This window comes from Pseudochaenichthys georgianus, chromosome 4 (genome assembly GCF_902827115.2).
Source record: "Pseudochaenichthys georgianus chromosome 4, fPseGeo1.2, whole genome shotgun sequence".
Taxonomy (NCBI): Eukaryota; Metazoa; Chordata; class Actinopteri; order Perciformes; family Channichthyidae; genus Pseudochaenichthys; species Pseudochaenichthys georgianus.
The window spans coordinates 25,784,910-25,802,314 of NC_047506.1; the positions used below are offsets into that span (position 1 = coordinate 25,784,910).

Genomic DNA, 17,405 nt, shown 5'->3' on the forward strand with positions numbered 1-17,405 from the left:
TACATTCCTGAGACATAATTTTTCATGACAAACGTATGAAAACATTTCGTAGCTTGAAAAATAAAAAAGAATTAAGCAAAAGAATTAAACAAAATGCCTCTTGAGGGCATGAAGTGACAAAAACGTTTAACATGTCTCCATTAAACACCATTGTAAGTTCAGCCTCACCTTTCCCCACCACAGCAGCCGCACACCTTTAGTTAATCTGCCAAAAAGGCCACATTATTAACCCGAAAGTACACAAAAAGTACACTTCAGATGCTCAAGTTCCTTGACTTGCTTCACGCTTTGAAATGTCACCGATATCTGTTACGATTCTTCAACAAAACGTTCACATGTAAGAGGTTTATCTCTCATTCAGAACAATGAAAATGCTCTCCTCTCACTGATTGACACACCACCATGGAAACCTTTGATCTCTGGACATGTCTTTAGCTCAAATATAAACACCTGTGTCATGGAACATGATGATGTCATAACTCCAACTGCCATGCCCAGAGCAGCAGACTTCAGATAATGGTTAATGGTCCTGCCCTCAACAGCTCTACGTCAATTATGGGGTGTCATCATATGCCGTTCCCATGGAAACGCATCCCTCGCCATAAGACACGTTGTCGCTGTAACTCCAATGGACATGGTCCGATCGTCCCCCAAACTTCGCTTGTTTATCACCGGTCCATGCCTCAACAGCTTTACGCCAAATCTGAGATCTCACCATAGGCTGTTGCCATGGAAAAGCACCCCTCGCCATAAAACACGATGTCGCTGTAGCTCCAATGGACACGGTCCGGTCGTCCCACAATCTTCACCTGTATATCACCTCTCCATGCCTCAACAGCTCTACGTCAAATCTGACATCTCACCATATGCCGTTTCTATGGAAATCCCTTGCCATAAAACTCTGAATCTTCCACGCAAACCAAAGTTAGCCATGGAGTGCCACAGGGCTCTGTGCTTGGGCCTATTTTGTTCGCATTGTATGTGCTTCCGTTGGGCAATATTATAAGGAATCATTCTGTACATTTTCATTGTTATGCGGATGATACTCAACTATATTTATCAATCAAGCCTGATGAAATTAATCATCTAAATAAAAATTCAAGACTGCCTCAAGGACTTAAAAACGTGGATGACCTTAAACGTTTTGATGTTAACCACGACCAAAACTGAAGTTATTGTACTTGGCCCGAAGAATCTACGAAACAAATTATCTAAAGATATACTAACTATGGATGGCATTAATTTGGCCTACAGTGAGACTAAGGAATCTTGGTGTTATATTTGATTTATCCTTTAACGCCCACATAAAATCAATTTCAAGGACTGCCTACTTCCATCTACGTAACATTGCAGGCATATCTTGCCTCAAAACGATGCAGAGAAACTAGTCCATGCATTTGTTACTTCAAGGTTGGATTATTGTAACTCCTTATTATCAGGGTATACCAAGAAGTCAGTCAAGTCGCTTCAGCTGATTCAAAATGCTGCAGCTCGTGTACTAATCAGAGTTAGGAAAAGGGACCACATTACTCCTGTTCTGGCTGCCTTACACTGGCTCGCTATAGAACACAGGATAGAATTTAAAATTCTTCTTCTCGCCTACAAAGCCCTTAATGGGCAGGCGCCATCTTACCTTAAATAACTCATTATACCATACTGTCCTACTAGGGCATTGCGTTCCAAGAATGCAGGGTTGTTGGTTGTTCCTAGAGTCTCTAAAAGTACAATGGGAGCCAGAGCCTTTTCTTATCAAGCTCCACATTTGTGGAATCAGCTTCCAGTTTGTGTTCGGCCATTTTTAAGAGTGCGCTTAAGACCTTCCTTTTTGATAAAGCTTCTAGTTAGGGCTGATTAGATTCAGCCCCTAGTTTTGCTGATATAGGCTTAGTTTGTCGGGGGACATCTTACTTCTTCCTTCTCTCTGTCTGTACCTGTGTACTCTCATGTTCCGATTAACCCAGCTTCCCCAAATGTCTTTCTTTTTGGTGTCTATATACGCCGGGATCCGGAGTCATGGATGATCCTGCGGTCCTGTGTCCTGGATCGCGAACCCTGGATCTTGAGTCGTGGCTGTGGTCCTGGATCATAAGTCCTGGATGGATATCCTCGTGGATTCATCCTCCTATTATACACACATGCATTTCCAAACATTTGGACTACCTATGTTGCAAATGTATTATCTTTTCAATTTACACACAGCATCTATTGCACGTCTGTCCGTCCTGGGAGAGGGATCCCTCCTCTGTTGCTCTCCCTGAGGTTTCTCCCATTTTTCCCTTTAAACTGTGGGTTTTCTCCGGAAGTTTTTCCTTGTACGATGTGAGGGTCTAAGGACAGAGGGTGTCGTATTGTCATCCTGATATTCTGTACAAACTGTGAAGTCCACTGAGACAAATGTAACATTTGTGATATTGGGCTATATAAATAAACATTGATTGATTGATTGAAAACACGATGTTGTCGTAACGCCTATGAAAAGGGTCAAAAGAGAAGCAGACTTCAGATCATGGTTAACGGTCCAGCCCTCAACAGCTCTACGTCAATTATGTGGTTTAATCATATACCGTTTCCATGGAAACTCATCTGTCGCTATAACTCCTATGAACATTTTCAAAAAGTGCTCAAACTTCACATGTGTGCTAACAGTCCAGCCGTGAAGACATCTACGGACAGTTTTGAGATTTCTTCAAATGCCATTGCCATGGCAACACAATGCTCGCCATGAAACACGGTTTTCTCATAACTTCAGTGAAAATGCTCCAAACGGCCGCCCAAAACTTCACAGGTTTGGTAACGATGCAGCCATCAACGCATCTAAGCGTGTTATGGGATGTCATCAAATGTTGTTGGCATGGCGACAGATCATTCGCCATCAAGTTAGTTCAAAAGTTTGCAGTTCAAATATTCTGCTGCTTTTCCAAGCCTTTTTACTTTATTTTCTACTCTCATCACACATTCAAGCCCCCAGTGTTCATGTATCATTTCAATCTAAATTCTTCACTTTCTTCTTACACATTACATTTCAGCATAGCAGTTTAGCATCAGCTTTTCAGCATAAAGCATTCCCACTAGCAATTTCTTCAGGAATTGCATTCTCTATTACTACATACTATTTTGTGCTTGTTCTAACCAAAATGTAAACAAAATGTATTTTAGCCATCTTTGTTAAACAGTAGCAATTTGTGAATGGAGATGGTGTACCACAAAATAATTTAATATGTTTTTCGTATACATTTATGGCAGTTATACATACATTTTGTATATATGCAAGCGACCCTTAAACAGTTATTGCTTTTGTATAATATTACCGAGATGACATGTGAGCTTACCTGTACAGGCCAGGTTTATTCTGCAGTACGTGTGGATGGACCAGCTGTTCAAATAGGCTAAACACCAGGATGGGAAGCGAGGTGAAGCAGATGTTGTACAGTGTCAGATAAACACTGTCATACAGAGTCTGGGACGGAAAAGAGACAGCATTTCACTTAACACAAACCCATTAGACCAAACTTAAACAAACAGGTTATCTTAGATAACTTACAAAACATTTCAAAAAGACAAGAGCTTTATCAGGTTTGGATACACAGGCAAAAAAGAATGGTTGTAATTTCTTAGGGTCTCGGACAGAAGTAATTACTTTAATAGCAGACAGAAGTTTAGATTTAATGCCAATAATAGTCTAATAAATAATTCAACTCGAGTTCTAAAGCGATGTGGTGAAGAGTGAGAATGAAGAGTTTAAATGCAAAGTGGGACATCCACTGTTTAAATAATACAGCAATTTTCACAGGCTTCCAGAACAACATTTCAAACTCAATGTTCTGGCTTATTGGCATTTTAATTTTGAAATAAAAAATGCAAATCAAACGGGATATCAAACTCTCTCGAGGGAGGTATTCAAAAAGAAACTTAGGTATAGTTAAGAATGCATTCTAGGAAGCCAATGGCATTAAAACCCTAAACAAATCTACAATGACATGAAATAGTGGAGGGTGTATAGATAAAGAGACTTACTTGTTGTGAAAACAGACAGACGAACTGGTATAAAAACTGGGGTGTGATAAAACACACGTTCTGGAAAAGAAACAGTGAAAAACGAAACATAAAAAATATTGCAGTGAAAGGAGAGATGGCCGAACACTGGGCCTTGTAGAGCTCTTACAGACTTATTCAGCTCAAGACATGGAGTTGTGCGAGTCCAGTTTAAAAAGCACTTTTCAAAACTCTGGATTATCATTCTGTAGCTTGTAATACAAATAAAATATGCAGATATATTTAAGTAACTCACCTTGTAGAAAAAGTACTGTACAAGCGTAGCTATTCGAATGTAGTAAAAGTGACCGTGGACCAGCAGAAGTTTAGCCAGGAACTTAAACCTGGGGATTGCATAGTCACTGTTTCTCACGGCCTGACGACCCTCCTTCCCCATGATACCTACACACACACACACACACACACACACACACACACACACACACACACACACACACACACACACACACACACACACACACACACACACACACACACACACACACACACACACACACACACACACACACACACACACACACACACACACACACACACACACACACACACACACACACACACACACACACACACACACACACACACACACACACACACACACACACACACACACACACACACACACACACACACACACACACACACACACACACACACACACACACACACTGAAGGATACACTGGACAATACAATATCAAAGTGAGAGAGCACACTGTGTTTGAGGTGACTGTTTACCTATGCCCACATGAGCTTCCTGTATCATACTGACATCATTGGCTCCGTCCCCAATAGCTAGGGTGATTGGTTTCTCTGGGGAGGTTTTAAATAGACGCACCACCTGGACAGAACAACATATCATTGACACATGGACACGAGGGTAAAGAGTTTTGGTGTGTGTGTTTATGGACTGGTACCTTAGCTTTCTGCAGCGGGGCCATGCGGCAGCACAGCACAGCTGAACAGTTTTTACACACTTCCATAAAGAGTTTCTCGTGTTCCCTCAACGCTAAAGACAGGCTGGCCCCGTCCACGACTAACCCGTGCTGTATGACATGGTCCTCCTTGATCCTGGAAGAAATCAGAGAGCAAGTTTAAGAATACAATATGATTAGTTATGGATGAGGAGAGCAATAGAAAGAACTACTACATCTATCTAATGCTGTATTCGATTTGACTGTTAGTCCATTCAGCAGCAGATAATCTTGTCACTTTATTTAGAGTGTTTCTAGTTGAAATATTTAGCACTTAGAAGCACTTTTGAGTTTTTGTTGGTGCGCAGTAAGTTGAAGCACCCAAATATGGTATTTAAATATTTACGTCCAGTTTTCAGTTGGGACACAAGCATACAAACAAACAGCACTTTAATCACTGTACCAATTCCTGTCCCTGACTTTTATTAGAGCAACAAAGTAGGCCTGCCTACTGCAGAAACATTTCCAAAAACTGGCATCTTGAAAAATGAAGAGTATTCTCAAGTTTTTGTTATTTACAAAAAACCTGACCGTTAAACCCATATGCAGACAACAGCGTCAGGACATAATTCAAGTGAAAATCATGCATATAAAAAGAGAGCTCCGATGTAGCTTTAAGATGCATTTTACGACACGCACTCACCTCCTGTCCAGTCTGCGGAGCTGCTCAGCACAGTCGTTATCAGAGCGCTGCTGCAGGAGCTCCAGGATGTTCATGGTTCTGTGGAAGTGTCCGCAGGACAGGCTGACGCTGACCGCCGTCTCATGTTTGTCCCCTGTCAGCACCCATACTTTGATCCCTGCCAGACGCAGAGCCTCGATGGTCTCCTGGACTTTGTCTTGGAGTCTGATAGAGACAAGAGTAGGAAATAATATAAAATAAATGTACTTATGTTGTATGCGCTGTTTATTCAAAGCTTTTAGTGATCCCTTTGTATTAATTACATTTAATCAATCTCCACCAGGTGACATATTTTCAGAGTTGTTGTGGCTGAGGCCAGCATTAAAACCTGGTGTTTTACTGCGGTTGTCATTATGTGGTCAAGCCACAAAGGCTTGGTAGGCAGCTAAAGAGGCCATGATTCAATACACCTATTTTGGGATTGGCAGGAAGCTCTTTTTTTATAGGATACAGACAGGCAAGGTCTGCGAATATACAAAACCTTCTTCAAACCAAAAAAGATCAATCCAATACATTGTGGTTGGATAAATAGGTAGTCATAGTTTAAACAGACTTATTCAAAAGCAACACTGAAGGAGGGTGGAGACTTTGAAAAAAAACTCTGATAATATGACCATGCCTGTCAGCGTTATTAGGCTCAAGAGGGGAATTCTAGTAACGCCTTCCATGATAGAGAAGATCCTTTGATTGTGACCATGTGTGCCTGAGGAGGAATTCATTACAGATGCAGAAACAGAGCAATGGAGATCAACGACGGGAGAAAGGAGAAAGGCTTATGTGAGGAGCAGATGGTGAGCTGATGCAAACTCACATCAACATTCACTTCCAGAGAGGCTCAGTGGGGTGAAGCTTCTTTCTCCCTGATGACTATACGTTATTTGTTTGTTGAAGATTCTCCTGCTCTTTTTGTTTATCCGTCTGTTTATAGTCATGTGTTTCCAACTGTTGTACAATCTGCACTGATGTCAAACTATCTCAGTTTAATTTCCTGGAACATAACAATCTTCAGTTAGTTATTTATATTTCTTAACCTCAAGAAAAGTCCCATGAGTGAAACAATTACATTTCCTAGTTAGAAAACATTTCACAAGACTAATGTTCATAAATTACATTCTTGCAGGAAGGTTTCCCATGTCCCCCTTCTTTGTTTAGCGTTTAAGCATGCTACTTTTAACTTATAAGCAGTAAACCTCTAAGTGCAGCTAAGGCAGATGAGAATGTAATTAGTTGATGAAAACCAAAATGTTGGACAAATTACATTTTACTGGCACAATCTGCGTGGACTACTAAATTACTTTGAGTTACCTTCTGGCTATTTCATCTTGACAATCTGTTTTTAATGGTTTAAGGCAACCAATCCTAAGTGTCTCATTTAAATAAAAAGCACAGAAGTAAACCTGCAGTCAAATTAGTTAGAAAAAAGTGAGGAGATAATCAAAGTCAATGGGTTAGCCCTTTGGGTATCATTAATGAATATATACATATATATATATATATATATATATTGTGTGGAGATATTTCACTCCTGACAAAAGTGAAGGTCCGACCAACCTTCAGACCGACATCATCATTTATACAGCCGTGCTGCTAACTGGCTTTAAATGCACAGGAGGCACTGAAACATCAATCTAAAGCTACAATACAGTACATTGATTTTTCTTAAAGCTAACCCTGCGGAAATAAAACATATGTTTTATCTAAACATTTACTATAGGTCAGTGCTTTTCAAAATGTGAGGCGCGCCTCCCTGGGGGGGGCGCCAGAGTGCTCCAGGGGAGGTGCAGCGTGAGAAAAAGATAACGAGAAAAAGACGAGTAAAGTGTCACTTGCACAATTTTGGCTGTCTCCCCCAACTCGCCAAAAAGGCTGTAAACGTGCTCATTCCCTTCACCTCCACCCAGGGGCGGACTGGCCATCTGTGTGTTCTGGAGAATCACAGAACGGCCGGTCGTTCAGCGGGCCGTTTCCACGCAGCGAGGCTCCCCCAAGCCCCCCCCCCCCCCGTTGACAGTTCACGAGCACCCCCTCAACTATATTAGGGTAGAGGAAATAGGGTAACCTAATTCCAACACTTTTAACAAACTAACATTTCGGTGCTGCTTTCTGTTTGGACTGTAAAGATTTGTATGTGATGTGAAAGACGACTTATGCATAAGAGGTATGAAAATGTGTTTTTTTAAAGGGGCAGCACTGATTCATTCAAATGTATTTGTTTGTGTTCATACTTGTCCTCGACCCCCGTTGCTCCAAGGAGATGCAGGTCTCTCTCGATGTAGCTGAAGGCCTCCTGCAGCCGCTCCTCCCTCTGCTGCAGCGCGGTGCGGGCTGCGTTCAGATGCCTGTCCACATCAATGTACTCCTCCGGGCTGAAGTGACGACATGCTACAACCAAGGTCCGCAATCCTTTCTGCAGTGGGAGGAGGAAGGTGGGCATCAGTCAGAATATAAGAAATGTAAAAATAGCAGACTATAAAGAGTGAGTGAGTTAAGAATATGTGTAAAGGAGAAAAAAGAAGGAAAGCAAGCTGAAAAAAGCCAGAGAAAAAGAACAGAAAACACATGATCAGAGCTTGGCTTTAAATCACAGAACCAGCCAGAGGGGAAGACGACCACAAATCAACCCGGTCCAGAACCCCGTCTCCCGGGTACTGACTGATGATGTGGGGGCCAGATGTGTGTGTGTACAGTATGTGTGTGTTTGGGCCTGTTGTGGTGAAGAATTTATAGTCTAATAGGAGCACAGAGCCAAAAGTAATCACTTCAGTGACTGGAAATGCCAAGCCTGCGCACATAAAGAACACGCACTTCTGATGATATGGATCAGGGGGCAGGCCCACGGCCATCCATCCACTAAACAGATGTGTAATATAGTCATGAAAGCTGCTGGAGAGCATCCGTGTTCTCACCAAGGCAAACTCATCAACGTGGAGTCTCGTCTTTTCGATCTCACCACTGGTAGCGAAAGGCAAGATGGCCGACTCAGCGCCCTTGGTGAACAGCACTTGGCCACCTTTAAAGTCAAAACATAATAAGATGATACGTTGTCAAAATACTCTTAATGCAATGGAAAACATTACCTTGGTACACAAAATGAACTAATGAAAACTCTTAGAATAAACATCACAACAAGGCTATATAATGTATTTTTAATTGCAGTTTATATTACTTTTTATAATTAGCGTTTTATTTATTTTCCATCTTCTGTTAGACATCATGATCCATTGCTCTTCCGTAAAGTGCTTATTATTGCTGCCGTAAATATATAGTCAATAATGCTAAAATACTGTATACGTTCAGGTGGAGTTACCTGAGGGAGTCTGCAGTATGACGCTCATCCTCCTGCGGTTAGCGTCAAACTCTAACACATGGAGCAGTTTGTATCTGAGGGAGCACACTTAGGTTAACCTCACTTTGGACTCGCAGGACAGAGGACACAGTTTCTTTCCTGCGAATAGATGTGTTTGTATTGCATGGTTATTTGTTGTTCATAGTATTAAGGGGTTAGACTTACTTTTCTGGCTTGCCAAATGTTTTGATCTCCATGGTCTCTCCACTGCAGCGAGTGAATTCCACTCCCAGCCTGAGGAAAAAACAGACAGCAGTTAAAGTGACCTTCTCTGGAGAATGGACTATCTGACCTTTAAATACGGGGTCTTTATAAGAAAAACTATGTAACTTTTAGCTAGAGCAGTCTCCTCAGGCCACTCAGGACTCTATTTCAGCGACAAGTGCTAAGAGGTAGATATTTAGTGCACAGTCTCTATGTTCACCTGCTATTTTGGCGTATGTAGTTGCAGCAGGGCAAAGTGCAAAAGCCTTGCGTAGGATTCACGTGGGATGGTTGCTTACGTAGGACAAAGCAAATAAATACGCACAGACATTTTCCGATTCATAAAACACTGCGTACCGCCGGTTTCCCTTTATAAATCACAATCAACTAGAAATGCGGCGCAGCTTTTGCGGGCTTCACGTAACGCCCATATTTGCCTATAAATAGTCAAAGAAAAGCCCCGTATTAATATTCATTTTGACTGACTGCATGAAGAAGATCGCAGGAAATGAAGACAGAACAGCTAAAAAAGACATTTCACACCGTGTCAGATTTTGGTTATTTTAGGGAGGTCGAGATAAATCATATTGTTTGGTGGATGCAGTTTGAACCAGAGTAGCAGCATGAAGGTCGGATCGTCACCAAAATAAATAAATAAGTGGTCCGAAAAAAGTTAATGATAAAAAAATACACATAGCCTTCCCCAGACGGTGTGTCAGTGTGTTTGTGCCGGGGACAGTAGACCCCCCCCATGATGAGAAACTGTAAGAAGGTATCGGGGATCCCTGCAGAGTGGAGTCAATTCAGGTTTTTATTTTTATTTGGTAGTTTGTGTTCCAGCGGTCGATCAGCTGTGCGCAGCGTCTCCACTGCAGCAACTCTATATCCACCAGTTAAAGGAAATACAACTAATGTGTTGAGTTATATCAGCTGCCAAATCTACCAACTATATGGTGTTCTTAGTTTCCATACCTCCTGTGTTTTATGAGCGACTTATCAAGTCTTGGCAAACGGCATAAAACATGATTAAACATGATAGTATATAAAACCATGCTCGTATCTACAACCTATAGAAATGCAAAACGGCCTCAGTTTAGACGTAATTCTGTCCTCCTGCTTACCGCATCATTTAATACATGTCATAACATTAAGACAACATATTCGAGGTGGTTTTTAATAACATGTTAGTTGGGTGTAACGCGTTACAAAGTAACGTGTTACTGTAATAATATTACTTTGTCGGTAACGGAGTAGTGTAACGCGTTATAATCCAGTAATCACACTACAGTTACTAACATTGCCCCGACACGCGTTACTTCGTTACTTTCTAAAATCAGTCATAATCAAACCTCAACAAACACCTGCAAAGAACACATGCTAAGGTGAAGCTAACGCACATAGCTGAGATGGGGTCGTTGCTAAAAAAAAGTAATATATTACATATTACTAAAAAAATATATATATATATTACACTACTTCGTTACTCTCTACATAAAGTAATTCGTTACTTTACTCGTTACTTTACTCGTTACTTTACTCGCAGGGCCGGCCCGCCCCTCCCTGCAGGCAGATCACGCAGACTGCTAAAGTTTCAAATGTTCTCTTTAGTTCAGTTTCCATTGTCGCATAAGACTGATCCAGATCCTGAATGTTTTCCTATCTGACCGTGGCTGTCCTCTGTCTCCTGCTATCTGACCATGGCTGTTCTCTGTCTCCTGCTATCTGTATATTTTGCGCAGTCTATCTCTGCTCACGCTGTTGCGTCAGCGTGTTCTCCTGCGTGTTGGCCATGTGTTGCACTGGAACCAGACTGGAGCACACCGCAAAGACTTCAGCCGAGCACGTACGAACTGCGCATGCGTGAGTGGCAATAACTCTCCTTACCAGCAGGCGGTGGTAGTGTGTATTCGTCATTCAAAACAGGCAACAACCGGAAAACAGAGAAGAAGAACAGACTACGTGTGTGATATATATATATATATATATATATATATATATTTATTTCTCCAAGTTATGTTTTTGTGTGCACTGAGGAGTCTCAAACAGGCGTTTGTTTAATCATTTTAAGATTGGCTTTAATCAATGTTTGAAAATGAATTCTTCATGTATGATAAATGAGGTAACATTTTATTTATGGTATTATTTCCACATATTTCTCTCCATTCTTCCTTCTGCCAACGGTGTCGCAGTTTCTCGTCTCTCCTGTTTTTGTGCTTAGTGCGTAGCGTACGCATGGGTTAGAGTTTGTGTGGAGGACCGCACATTTTCCCGTCAAGTTTGTTTTTTATAAATCGCAAACATTGCTTTGAACATCTTTTGAGCGTATGCGCCGTTTATAAATGAGGCCCCTGGATGGGGTTGTACACTTAACATGTCACAGCACTATTCTCATTATTAAGGAATTGGCAAATCACAATACCAACAACAGAAGAATAAAGTCCAAAGATATGTAATACCACTATCTTTTGAGTAATCTGACCAACTGTGACTCCTTTTTAAATAAATGGTGTTGTAACAGGTGTTATGTTTGCGAGTGAATATTGAGGTTATGTTTTCAACTGTGTCTGCTTTCAGTTTAAATTAAAACACAAAAACAAAACAGAACAGATGCACTGTCTGGGGCCAAATGGAGCATGAAGGCATTGGTTCGTGGGTGCAACCCTAACTGCATGACATAATTCAATTAGATGCAATGAATTGGCATAGGCACGAATCCCTGACTCCTGCCCAATGAAGCCTTATTGGGCAGGACTATGGTGATTTGTTATATATGAATGCACCTGCCAATTACCTGAGCAATTTCGATGCTGCGTATCACAGTGCACTGAGATTTATGACAAATTGTAAAGCACTTACGCATCACTGTACCCTGTATACCAAGGCGGTTTTGCCATCACTTACTGTACGGAGGCTCAGTCACTGGTACTTTTTCATTTACAAAGCCATGTTGGATAAACTACCATCTTAAATCTGCTCCCTGATCTCTCTGCGAATTGAAAGTACTTATTGCCTGAGATCGCATGCTGTGGTTTTATTAAATGTGCCAAGTGCTAGGACTGTCTTAGGGAAGAAAGCGTTTAGATGTGCAGCTCCACTAACATGGAACAGTCTGCAAACAGAATGGAAAATTACCAAGCTAGTACCACTACATGTTTTTAAAGCTCGGTTGGATGCTACAAAATCAGATGCTGTTGATTCCTGTACATGTGGTTAAATATGTAAATTGTAATCCCTGTACATTTTGCTGTATGATGTCCTTTTGTTGTTCTGTTGTTTATGTTTTTATGTCTTCTTGTGGAACCTACTGCTGCAGGTCTCCCTTGAAAGAGAGATCATTGATCTCAATGGGATTTTACCTGGATAAATAAAGGTTTTGAATTGAATAGTTGGCAATTTAGATGTACACAGCCTCATTTCTCATTCATAAATGCTCCGTCCTTCCTAGAACTGGAAGAGTTTTGCAGCTTCCATCTTTATCTAACTGGTATAAGAGAATCTGGTCTCTTTCTATTAATGTATTTGAAAAATGTTACACAATCATTTGTTAGGGTTTTCACTGTACATTAAATCGTGGCCTGCTCTATATTTCTGTGACAAAAAAATGCCTCAAAAACAAGGGTTACAGCAGGAAAAAGGTTGGAGTGCTGCGAGTAAACTGAGAATGTCGAAAACACTCGGCATGCACAAATCAGCTATTTTAGCTGAATTTAATGTACCCTCACCTCTTTGTTGCCTCTACTAAAGCTTTCTCGTCGGGTGAAGAGGCGTAGTACTCTATGTGATTGGAAGAGAAACCGTTTGAATGGGAGAATGGGTCTCCGCCCCCGTCTGGCTGATCGTAGCTGATCTGAACCGTGTGACACAAGGACACCGCCTTGAGAAATAATAATTCCTCACCCGTCTGGATGAAAAGAGAACAGGAAGGGGTTAGCAAGTTAACCGTCATTGTAAACATAAGGGAGATGTGATTAAAAGTCAATCATTTTGTGCATTTTATGCTGCAACAAGGATAAATCCATTAGGCCAATTATCTTTCCTTATAACATCATTGTCTAATAGAGTCATTTAAAGGGGCTCTTTTATGCAAAGTTTCAGGTTCATACTTGTATTTTGTTCCTCTGCCGTAACATGTTTACATGCTTTACTGTTCAAAAAGTCTTTATTTTTGTCTTTTCCCGGCCGGCTCTGTTGTGATTGGTCAACAGCTTAGAGATGTCCCACCCCTTAAGCTTTCACAGACAATTTGTTTGAGCGCTAGCCAATAGAAACACAAGTGTTACATAATGATGTCACTATGTTATATAAGTAAACAAAGGAAACCATTTCAGGTAGGGGGGGGTGGGGTGGCGGAGGGGAGGGGGGAAGAGTGTGTGGGAGAGAAACTCTCTCTGGATGGAACTTTGGGATTTTAGCCTTTGCAGATCATTTCCATGCACAAAAACCTATATTACCCAGAAAAGAAAAGGCAGAACCCTAAAAAGCATAATAGGGCCCCTTTAATCATATTCTTCGGTGGTGCTCGTTAAATGGCAGAATTGGGAACAGTGTATATGTTCTACATTCATATGCGAGTTACCAGGTGAGGTGTAGAGCCGTCTGGTAAATCGTCAGTCATTCCCTCCGGCACCAGTTTGCTGTTAACTTCTCGGTACTTGATGCCATTGATTGAACACTCACGGAAGCGCATCTCGTTTTCCGTTAGCGTACCCGTCTTATCTGTAAACACATACTCCACCTAAGAAAATAAATAAAAGGATTATTCAAGTAGTAGATGTGAGGCAGAGTGTCCTTTCCTATTATTAGGAAAATACAAACCCTTATGTTATGTCAAAAAGGTTATATTTCCTGCAGTTTAATATGCATTATATTTAATATCTAACTGAAAAACTCAAATGTCTATGCAAGTCAATGTCTCTTTGCTCCTATGCTTTATGTATGTGGTCAGGCACTTGCATGGCCTACCTGTCCCAGCTCCTCGTTGAGGTCAGATGTGTTGACCTGAGCTTTCTGGTTGGTCTCCTCGTGGTAAAGGTCCAAATCCCAGCCAATGAAAAAGGAGCCAAGAAACTTCTGCATCTCCACAGTAACGTAGAGCGAGATGGGGATGATGAAGTTATAGAGGACCAGAAATGCCAGGAAGTCTGAGATAAACTTCAAGATCTAAAGGAGAACAAGACAGAGGGCCTAAGTGAAACAAGATCGGGAGATAAACCATTGTGACCTGAACTCTGGGGGAAGATATTGAAACAGTTTGTAATAGTAGTTGCCGGAAGAAAGATGGAGAGTGGGGGAAAGAGAACAGAAAAAAGAGAAGGATGATGATTTGGTACAAAACAGGAATAAATTAAAGTTTGTACATAACAAAAAATGCCTCTAACAGCATTTGGAGAAATATGTTGTAAACTGATCCATTTAGTTTAAATGGTTTAGTTTAATTCAAGAGTATCGCAATCGTTTTTTGTCATTTATCTCAGCTTACATTGTGCTTTATCTGAGATGGAAAATAGAGAAATGCCTTTGGCAATGTTGCAATTTACTGGTGGAAGACAAAAACAATATCATTGGAATACAAATGTGCTGATTACTAGGGACAACCGATTTAAAAAAGATATTGCTATTATTTTGACAAATATTGCAATATGTTCACAATATTGTGGATTTTTTGCAATGATCTGTAACACGGATTTCTAAAGAGAATACAATTGTGAGGAACATCTCTACAGCACCACTATACTTCATTCAGAACAGTATTTTATCCATATTGCATTTAAAATAAAATGTCATGTTCAGCTCTACTTTATACACATCTCAGCCCCACACAGACTGGTGGTGTGATCAATGATCCTTGTAAATCAAAGCAGGCAGGGTCATTCATTCCCATTATGGAGGTAATTACTGTATGTGACAGGAAAGGAGAGTAAGAGAGCACCACATACTGAGAGATTGAGTGTCAGCAGCTTTAAAGAAACAGGTTTATGACATGCTACCTACAGTTGAGCTCTGCCTATCCCACTTTCCAAAATAAATAATTGAACCTAATACATCTGAATAGTTCTGATTACAAAGCAGGGAGGGAAAACAACTGTACTAATGTTGTCCTGGGCTTGTTGTAATCTGTAAGCCTTGTATTGAGATAGTTTTCAGTTTAGTGAAGGACCAATATATTCCCTGGAGAGAGGAGATAGCTGTGATAAGGAGATATGCAAACAGATAAAAAGGGGACAGGGGGCTGGAGTTGCTTTTAAACTAATGGTAAAAACACAGCCATTCATGTGTTACAGGTATTACTCTCTTTGTCTCCAGGGATAAGGGAGTGCACTGAACAGAGATGTCTCCCCCCTCAGTCTCAAGACAGGGAGGCTGCTGTTCTCCCTGACTGATCAGTGTTGGCAGGTAGGCTGATAGGCCGGCAGACTGTCCCCATGAAAGACACTTCTTCACTTAAGCCTCGCTACAAAACCTCAAGACACTGAAACCACCCTTCCATCACCCGTCTAGATCTGTCTGTGTGTGTGTGTGTGTGTGTGTGTGCGTGCGTGCGTGCGTGCGTGCGTGCATGGATTCAAGCTCAGGTTCGTCTTTACATCTTCACTCACTCCCCCTATTACCTTATACTTGCAGTAGAGAGAGAAAGCCTATTATTATTCGGAGTGGAGATTAAAGTGGAGCAACAAGAACAGAAGTGGAATGTCGACTAAAATCTCACCTCATCTTATTTCTGCGGCTGATAGCTTGCTCTGCTTACAAAAAGAAAATCAATGCTTTCTTCTGGGGCTTAATACGAAGAACACTTACCGGACTGCTGTTTCTCTCTTGTTCAGTCTTCTGGTTGTATAAAGGCTCGTCCCATTTGTCCTCAGCCTGCCAGGCGTACTTCAGGATGGTGCTGAGGATGGCCTCGAACAGCAGGATGCCCAGGTAGATGAGGAGGAAGGTGTTCATGGACCTGACAGGAGAGAATATGTTACATTTAAAGGTTATCTCCTAAAACAGAAGGAGATTTGCTTCCTCTGAGAGACCACTCACTTCTCCACTGCAGAGCGCTTCTGAGACTTGCCCTTATAGTTGAGCGCCATCTTGGACTCCATCCCTGTGTAAACCGCCACAGCTGCAACAGCACAGGATTAAGCAATAATAAGACATCAGCCCGTTAATAACCCTTCACATAAAGTTATGAAAACGTGAGACACCGAAATGATCAATGTTTGCATGGTAGGTCATTGAGTCTGGTTCTCCATGCCACACAATAACAGTCAGGGCCGCATGATTTGTAAAAAATAACGATAGCGATAGTTTTCACCGATATTGAAACTGCATGTTTTTTTATAATAATGAACATTTTCGCATTTTCTCTGCAAAATATATTATTATGATCATGGTGTGATTTTTTTGAAGAGGATTTGTGTAAAATCTGTTTTGTTCAGCTTGTAATAATCAATTTGTATCCCGAGATATCTCTGCAGCTCCACTACACTTTATTCACATATGGTATTTTAACACATATTTAGCCTTAAATAAATATGGTTCAACTTGTGATTTGAATATAGTCCATCTGGAAATGTAGATACCATTTTGATTACATTTGAGGCACTTATCACAGTACAGACAGACAAGACAGACAGACTACTAAACCATTGCTATAAAAGTCCACAGTTGAGATAATCATACTTTTGTCACATGATAATGAGGTCTATTTTTCCCATACTGTCCAATACAATTGTTTTTAGTGCAGGGTTGCCAACTCTCACGCATCTGGCGTGTGACACACGCTTTCACCCTCAATCTCACGCTCTCACTCTGCCCAAACTATTCTCACGCCAAAAACAAGAATACCGAAGACTAGAAACGGTTTTGAAAACGTTTGTCAGGTAGTGATCGTCTTCTCAATAGAACATCTTTGATAATGTCTTCTGGCCAATCAGAATCAAGATAACGGCGTGGTGTTGTTGCAGGAAGTCCCGACGGAGAATACTTTTGCTGTAGTACATCTCTATATACATCGATACAACATTACGTGTTGATAGAAATCAACACGTAATGAAATAAGACCCCACGGTTTGATGATTGATAGGTGTGTGGGCTGTCTTTCATGTTGACACACAGAACAATGGGGGCTATCAACCCTTATCCACAATGTAAAGTCATTCA

At 41.1% G+C, this 17,405-nt stretch overlaps 1 protein-coding gene across 1 annotated transcript in view; it reads right to left on the reverse strand.

Annotated features, from left to right (window-relative positions):
• Positions 1-17,405, reverse strand: part of atp11b (ATPase phospholipid transporting 11B) — a 59,948-nt gene that overhangs the window by 24,708 nt on the left and 17,835 nt on the right. The window contains 15 exon segments of the mRNA XM_034081975.2: positions 3,330-3,457; positions 4,015-4,074; positions 4,289-4,434; positions 4,790-4,892; positions 4,969-5,122; positions 5,669-5,872; positions 7,933-8,114; positions 8,614-8,717; positions 9,015-9,088; positions 9,219-9,287; positions 12,980-13,158; positions 13,834-13,992; positions 14,220-14,417; positions 16,053-16,203; positions 16,284-16,365. Of these exon segments, the coding sequence (XP_033937866.2) occupies positions 3,330-3,457; positions 4,015-4,074; positions 4,289-4,434; positions 4,790-4,892; positions 4,969-5,122; positions 5,669-5,872; positions 7,933-8,114; positions 8,614-8,717; positions 9,015-9,088; positions 9,219-9,287; positions 12,980-13,158; positions 13,834-13,992; positions 14,220-14,417; positions 16,053-16,203; positions 16,284-16,365 (1,993 nt within the window).